Consider the following 8,424-nt stretch of genomic DNA (forward strand, 5'->3'; position numbering starts at 1 on the left):
GCAGCCTGTCCCGCCTGCGTGAGTGCCCCGGCCGCTCCCGCATCGTGCTGGCGCTCGGGGCCACGCAGATGGCGCTCGGATGCCTCATCGTGGCCGTCAGCTTCGCCGCGCTGGCGCTCACAACCTCGGCCCGCGTTCGCCACTCCTGCCCCTTCTGGGCTGGCTTCTCGGTGAGTGTCTGCAGCCGGACAGGGATGTGGTTGCGGGCGACGGGCGCTGAGTTCGGGGCGCGAACGCCCAGGGCCAAGCAGCTGCAGCGCGGGGTGCAGTTCAAAACTCCGGGCAGAATAACTCCGGTGACCGAGTCGGCGCTCGCGGAGCACCGCGGCACCTTGCCTTTTGCTCTAGTCCCCGGAGTTACTTTTCTTAGAGGGAACAAGCCACACTCGCGCCCTGCGCCAGCCCCCAGCGGCCAGAGGTGCCGCTACCCGGACTCTGTGCGCGGGGCCGGACGGCGTCCGAGGCAGGGCGGGCGGGATCGGAGCCTGCGCGGAGCCGCGTGTCCGCGCGGAGCCCGGGCGTCGGCGCGCGGCGCGTCCAGTCGGGGTGCAAGTGGGTTCGGGCGGAGGGGACCGGGACCTTCCGGCCCCCTGTGGGTATTCGCCGACTTGGCGCCTGGGACTTCTTATTTACTGTGTCCACAGTATTCTGTGGGCGGCAGCAGGACTGGGCAGGTGGCCGGCAGCGGACGTCCTGGGTCGGGGAGCGTTTTCTGAACTCCGGATCCCCAGGATGACCGATTTTCAGGCGCTCGCCTCCAAATCAGAAGCCAGTGAGAAAGACGTTAGGAAATCTCTACGTAAAGAAGTGATTTTCCTCAAGAGTTAATTTTTTGGCATTTCGAGGAAAGTATTTTTCCCCATATTAATAAAGAATGGACATATGGGGATGTGAAAGGTATTTATAAAGAGGTACTTGTTCTGAAAACTCTGGACATCTACAGCTGCATTTGGTTTATGGTGCCGAAATCCATCATAATGGGTCACATTGTACACGCTGTGTTTTAACACTCTACAGAAATCCTAACCAAGCCTTTGTAATTAATGTTTGCTATTAGCTCTTGAGTTTTGAAATTTGAGAAATCTGTCTAGCTTTGCTTTTATTTGTTTGTTTATTTTGTAATGGTCTTTGTTCTCTAAGTTCTCTAAGCCTGGCTTTCACCATCAGATCTGAGCACGATATCCTCTGAACACCCCGATCGATCCAGGTGTGGTTGCTCATCCTAATGGGGGTATTAGTTTTCAAAGCTTGGAGAGCTGAGTGGGAACGACAGAATGTGTGGTCACAGCTGTGAGTGTTCAAATAAGAAGGGAGATTGGAGGCAGGCACACCGGAGCCGTGATCCAAACGCTGCTCTATATATGCTCTCCACACATCTGTTGCTCAGTTTTTAGCATTATTTAATATGCATTGTTTTCATGTCTGCCTGGTGGGCACCGAGGTTTCAGTCTGCTGGAACCAGCCTACAGGTGGCAGACTGGCGAATTAGCTCCACTTCTGGCTCTTCCCCCAGGCCCCTGCCCTCATAGACTTAGGCTCCCAAGGGTGTGGAAAGAGAACTTCCTTTTAATAATAAACCTAAAAGGGACGACATTAATTAGGCACAGTAGAAAAGATATTTATGTGAAAAATGCACATTTACTACATTTTAGTCTGAGGAGTTAAATAAATACGTCAAACAGTTAATTCAGTTTGCAGTTCCAGTATTCTGTTCTCCAACAATGATAACCTACTAGTTCTAACATTCTGTGATTCAGAGTAATTCCGAAAGTTCTGTTGTGTTCTGGGGACCAAAAATGAATGCAGTGTGTCCTACTTACTCTGTTCTGGGTCCTTCTCTCACTCTCCCACCCTTCTGTTTCTCATGGTCCTTGTCTTTGTCTTCAAATTCAATTTGCCACAAGCACCTTGAAAATTCTTTCATTGGAGTACAGTGTATACTATGTGGCAACTATTGTCTCCACCCTTTGCAGAAATGGTAGACAGTTAGGTTGGGACAGGGTTGCATGTTATAATAGCATGGCTGAGGGTGGCTAACACTGGCACCTTGCCATTCGTAATATATGCCTGTTCTTTGGGACTGGGTACGAGTGCATTCACCTTGTAAGAATGTTCTTGTATAGGAAAGGCAACTAGGGCAGCTGGCCTTATATAAAAATCCACATGGGGCTTAGGATGGCATTCTGGTTCTTCTGAAGATTCTGAAACGAGGCCTGTGGGCTTTCTAGTAATTTTGAGTTTTGGACTTGCTCTGTGGTTTGTACGTGGTGGAGAACCAGTATAAAAACAATTCTCTATTTAAGAAAAAACAAATAGCTAAGACAGACAGCCCACACTTACTGTGTACCAGACAGGAGCTGAATGTTGTACACACACTGGCAACCCTGAGGTAGACAGTGCTTCCCTTCCTTTTACAAGGTAGACAGGCGCTCAAGGTCTTGTGTGCTCCCCTTTCCTCGAATTTGGTGGGCCTAAGCCTGTAGTATACAGCAGAGCTGAGTATCTCAGTACAGCCCTAAGCCTCAAGAAGTCTTAGCGGCTTCTGTTGAGTAAACTGAAGGGAAGTGGTATTAAGGAACTGCCTGAGGTCACTTAGCTAAGAAGTGACTTTGAACTTAGTTGCTCTGACTTTAGAGGCCACACACCTAACTAACGGTTACACTAACTGCCAAGGTGAAAGGGTGTCAGAGGGCAGGTCATGCTCTGTGTTTTAGGAAAGGCATGAAATAAGTCTGGAAAGGTGAAGACAGGAGAAATTCTTGGTGGCATTGCACTGGAGCAGCTGAGGAAGTTTAAGGTGGGGAAGGGAGCTTGGACATAGGCTGGACATAGGCAAGGAGGAGGCAGGCCTGGCCTGAGGTCTGTGATCTACGAGGGGCTGTGCAGTTTCAGTCACTTGAGGGCCACCTTCCACAGTTTTCCTGTCTTGGACAGTGCTATGAAGTGAATTAGGAGGTGGATCAGTTCCCTTGGGGATGAATGCCCAGCCAATATCGAGAGGCCATGAGCTGTTTAGAAACCATAAGAGCAGAACTCGGGGGAGGTCTTGAATAGTTATCCTTTTTTTTGAGACAGAGTCTCACTGTGTCGCTCTTGGTAGAGTGCCATGGTGTCACAACTCACAGCAACCGCGAACTCTTGGGCTTAAGCGATTCTCTTGCCTCAGCCTCCCTAGTAGCTGGGACTACAGGCACCTGCCACAGTGTCTGCCTATTTTTTGGTTGTAGTTGTTGTTTGGCAGGCCCTGGGCCGGATTTGTTCCCACCAGCCTCGGTGTATGTGGTTGGCACCCTAGCTGCTGAGCTACAGGCGCCGATCCTGAATAGTTACCCCTTAATAAAGTAGTTTCATTATTTCCTTTGAGATTTAATAATGCCCCAAACTCAAGACAAACAAGTACATTATGAATTATCTGAATTGCCGGTTATATATGTTGATAAAAACACGGTCATTGGGAGCTGACTCTGTGCATGTGTTTATATTTTTTTTCTTCAAAAGCAGCTCCACTGGATAGCTTTCATACTCCGAAAGCAATATATACTTGTTGCAGTAACTTAAAATTAAGAAGTAAACAGAAATCTATATTCTCTCCTCCAGGTTTCTACCCGCAGGTAACCAGCATTACCAGGGTTGTTCAATGTGGCCCCTCCACGCTTTCACAGGAAATCAGAATATGCTAAAATTTACATGTACATGTGGAATATGTTTTTCTTTTTTAAAAAAAAATTACAAGAATGGGATTATACCACATGCCTTGCTCTGTAAGTTCTTTTTTAACATACAGTGAATATTCCCAGACATGATACTAATAACTATTATTTTTTAACCAGTTATTTTTAGTGGCCACAGAATAGTCCACAGTGTGAATTGTAGCAGTTTATTCAGTTGTGCTCCTGCTGGGAATATTCTGGTTGTATCAGACCTATATCTCTACATAGATCTTATATTTGAAGATAAATCCCCCAAAGTGGATCGCTTGTTAAAAGGTTTTCAAGTTTGGAGTATTGTTAGGTGTAGTCATTCTCCCCCACAGAAGTGTTACCTGAGAGTGTCCTTCTCCCTACCGTATGGTAGCAAAGGATGTTAGCAATCCTGAACGTTTTAATTAATCTGATGGAGAAAAAAGTTATTTCGTTGTTTCCATCCAGTCTGAATTTCTATAGTTACTTGATTATGTGTTGCAAATATTCTCTTGTTTGGCTTAATTTTTGGTGTCTTTGCTATATAAAAAATTTTAATAACTTTTTACCTAGTCAGATCTATTAGTTTTCACTTTTACAATTCCTGGATTCTTTATTTTCAATTAAGAGTGTTATCATTACAGAGGTCACATAATACGTTCCCAGTTTCTTTCTAATGTTTTAGTTTTTACATTCAAATTTTGATTCATCTGGAGTTTATTTGCATGTATTAGGAAGGAAGGGCCTAACACTTTGCTTTCAGACACAGTTCCCGTCTGCGTGTGGTTCTGTTTTAGGCTCTCTGTTCAGTTCTACCGTCTTGTCTCCCTTACAATCCATAGCACCATGTCTCGATTCCAGCAACTTTATGGAAAGTTTTACTATCTGGTAAGGCATATCCCTTTTTTCTGTTTTGCTTTTTCCTTATTATTATTTTTAATTAAATCATAACTTTGTATATTCATGCATTTATGGGGTTCAGGATTCTGCTTTGATACACAATGTGAAATGCTTACATTGAACTAAGTAGCACATCCATCACAATTATACTCATTTCTTAATAGTTTTGAAATGTATCATTGCATCATGCACCTTAGGTGAGGTCCCCCCAAATACCCTCCCTCCCATATCTCTCCTCCCTTCCCCTCTCTCCTCTTCCCTTCTACTTTTTGGACTATAGTTATGTTTTACCATTAGTATGAGTGTGTAGATGGTTATATATTGATTTCATAGTAGTATTGACTACATTGGATACTTTTCCCCCCATTTTTGAGATACTTTACTAAGAAGAATATGTTCCAGTTCCATCCAGATAAGCATAAAAGATGTGAAGTCTCCATCTTTTTTATGGCTGCCTAGTATTCCATGGTGTACATATACCATAATTTGTTAATCCACTCATGGGTTGATGGGCACTTGGGCTGTTTCCATGTCTTGGCTATTATGAATTGGGCTGCAGTAAACATTCTGGTGCAAATGTCTTTGTTGTAAAATAATTTTTCATCATCTGGGTATATACCTAGTAGAGGAATTGCAGGATCCAGTGGTAGGTCTACTTTTAGTTCCTTGAGTGTTCTCTAAACGTCTTTCCAAAAAGGTTGTATTAGCTTGCATTCCCACCAGCATTGTAAGTGTTGCCTTCTCTCTGCATCCATGCCAGCATCTGTAGTTTTGGGATTTTGTGATGTGGGCTAATCTTATTGGAGTTAGATGATATCTCAAAGTGGTTTTGATTTGCATTTCTCTGATGGTTAAGGATGATGAGCATTTTTTCATGTGTTTGTAGGTCATACGCCTATCTTCATCAGAGAAGTTTCTGTTCAAGTCTCTTGCCCACATAGAAATGGGGTTATTTGTTCTTTTCTTTGATTAGTTTGAGTTCTCTGTAGATTCTAGTTATCAGACGTTTGTTGGAAGCATAACTTGCAAAAATCTTCTCCCATTCTGAAGGCTGTTTGTTTTACTTACTGTGCTCTTAGCTGTGCAAAAGCTTTTTAGTTTGATCAGATCCCAGTAATGTATTTTTGGTGTTGCTTAAATTGCCCGGGGGGTGGGGGGAGGGGTCCTCCTCTCAAAATATTCTCCCAGGCCAATTTCTTCAAGTGTTTTCCCTGCACTCTCTTCTAGTATTTTTATAGTTTCATGTCTTAAGTGTAAATCTTTTATCTAGTGAGAATTAATTTTTGTTAATGGTGAAAGGTGGGGGTCCAGTTTCAGTCTTCTACAGGTCACCAGCCAGTTCACCCAGCACCATTTGTTAAATAGGGAGTCCTTCCCCCACTGAATATTTTTGGTAGGCTTGTTGAAGATCAAATGACAAAAGTAGTTGGGTTCATCTCTTGGTTCTCTATTTTGTTCCATAAATCTACCACTCTGTTTTTGTGCCAGTACCATGCTGTTTTGATCACTATAGATCTATAGTATAGGCTGAAGTCTAATAATGTGATACCGCCTGATTTGTTCTTACTTCTGAGTAAGGTATTTGCTATTTGAGGTTTTTTCTGATTCCATATAAAACGAAGTACTATTTTTTCAAGTTCTTTAAAGTATGACAATGGTTCTTTAATAGGGATTGCATTAAATCTGTAGATTGCTTTGGGTAGTATGGACATTTTAACAATGTTGATTCTTCCCAGCCATGAACATGGTATGTTTTTCCATTTGTTAACATCCTCAGCTATTTCTTTTCTCAGAGTTTCATAGTTTTCTAGGAAGAACAGCCGTAGCACTTTTGGATTAGAATTACAATTATGGATCTCTTTTGGAAGCACTGAGAGTTTTGTCATATTAAATCTTCCCATTCTTTCACATCTTTTGTTAGGTAAATTCCCAGATACTCCATTTCCTTTGGTACTATTGTAAAAGGAATAGAATCTTTGACTGTATTTTCGGCTTGATTACTGTTGGCATATATAAAAGCTACTGACTTATAAGTATTGATTTTGTATCCTGAGATGCTGCTGTATTCCTTGATCACTTCTAAATGTTTTGAAGTTGAGTTCCTGGGATTTTCCAGGTATAGGATCATATCAGTGAAGAGTGAGAGTTTGATCTCCTCTGACCCTACTTGGATACCCTTGATTGCCTTCTCTTGCCTGATTGCTATGGCTAAGACTTCCATTACTATGTTGAATAGCAGTGGAGACAGTGGGCGTCCTTGCCTCGTTCCTTGTGTCAGCCTCCTGAGTAGCTGGGACTACAGGCACCCTCCCCAATGCCTGGCTATTTTTTTTTTTTTTTTGGTTGCAGTTTGGCGGGGGCTGGGTTTGAACCCTCCACCTTCCCCATATGGGTCCGATGCCTTACTCCCTGAGCCACAGGCGCCGGCCCCTTGCCTTGTTCCTGATCTAAGTAGAAATGTTTTCAATTTTACACCATTCAATATGATATTGGCTGTGGGTTTGCTGTAGATGGCCTCTATCAGTTTAAGAAATGTCCCTTCTATGCCAATTTTCTTAAGTGTTCGATCGTGAAAGGATGCTGGATATTATCAAAGATTTTTTCTGCGTCAATTGAGAGAATCATATGGTCTTTGTTTATTATTTTATTGATGCGATGTATTATATTTGTAGATTTGTATATGTTGAAAGAACCCTGTAACCCTGGAATAAAACCAACTTGATCATGGTGTATAATTTTTTTGATGTGTTGTTGAATTCTGTTTGCTAAGATCTCATTGAATATTTTTGCATCGGTATTCATTAATGATATTGGTCTATAATTTTCTTTCTTTGTTGGATCCTTTCCTGGTTTGGGAATCAGGGTTATATTTGTTTCAGAGAATGTGTTGGAACGTATTCCTGCTTTTTCTATCCTTTGGAGAAGGTTGTATAATATAGGTACTATTCCCTCTTGAAAGGTTTGATAGAATTCGGATGTGAAGCCATCTGGTCCTGGACTTTTCTTTTTTGGGAGACTTTGTACTGTTGATGCTATTTCAGTGATTGATACAGGTCTGTTCGAGATTTCTAATTCTTTTTGGTTGAGCCTAGGAAAGTGGCGTGCTTCCAGGTTTTGGTCTGTTTTTTCTTTTCAAAAGTGCTGTGGCTGTTCTTCCTTGTGAACTTTAAAATATCTGTGTCTGGTTTCTGATAAGACCTCTTAGGATTTGGGTTGGAATTACATTACAATTATGGATCTCTTTTGGAAGCACCGAGGGTTTAGTCATATCAGATCTTCCCGTTCAGGAACGAGGTGTGCCTCTATTTCGTTGTCCCTTGTTTTGTACCTTTCAGAACATGTTTGCCGGCATTCATCGTGGCACAGTGGTTTTCCAGTCTCTCCTGACGTCCTGAAAACTAAACTAATCATTTTTATTTCATTTCTTTTCATCCTCTATTTTTATTATTGTTCTTTCTGTGACACCCATTTACTCTTACACTCCTTCTAATTTAGTCTTCTTTTGTAAAATTCACTTTTTCCAAATTCAGCCATCAAAGAAGCTCAAAAGAAGGCATAGTCCACAAAAGTGGGGGGGCCCTGAGTCACAGGACTGGGAGGGTGTGGTCAGACCACAGGCAGCAGTAGTGCCTGCCCGGAGCAGCAGCAGCCTCAGGGAATGATGGAAAGATGGTAGGGACCGGCACCACCATGGGCTGCCCCACCCCTGAAGTGGAACGGAAGCCTGGATGGGCTCATCTGAGAGCAAGGAAAGATCGTCTCAGGCCTTCGCAGGTGAGAACAGAACATACATGAGGACGTGGGAGAGTCAGTGACAACACGGTGACGGTGATAGTGACGGTGA

At 43.1% G+C, this 8,424-nt stretch overlaps 1 protein-coding gene across 1 annotated transcript in view; it reads left to right on the plus strand.

Moving 5' to 3' along the window:
* The window catches only part of FAM189A1 (family with sequence similarity 189 member A1), a 495,321-nt gene that overhangs the window by 22,639 nt on the left and 464,258 nt on the right, over positions 1-8,424 (plus strand). The window contains exon 2 of the mRNA XM_012812192.2: positions 5-170. Coding sequence (XP_012667646.2) covers positions 5-170 — 166 coding nt within the window. The remainder of the gene's footprint in view (positions 1-4; positions 171-8,424) is intronic.

The sequence above is a fragment of the Otolemur garnettii genome, unplaced genomic scaffold, assembly GCF_000181295.1.
Source record: "Otolemur garnettii isolate 467f Iridium unplaced genomic scaffold, OtoGar3 scaffold00194, whole genome shotgun sequence".
Taxonomy (NCBI): Eukaryota; Metazoa; Chordata; class Mammalia; order Primates; family Galagidae; genus Otolemur; species Otolemur garnettii.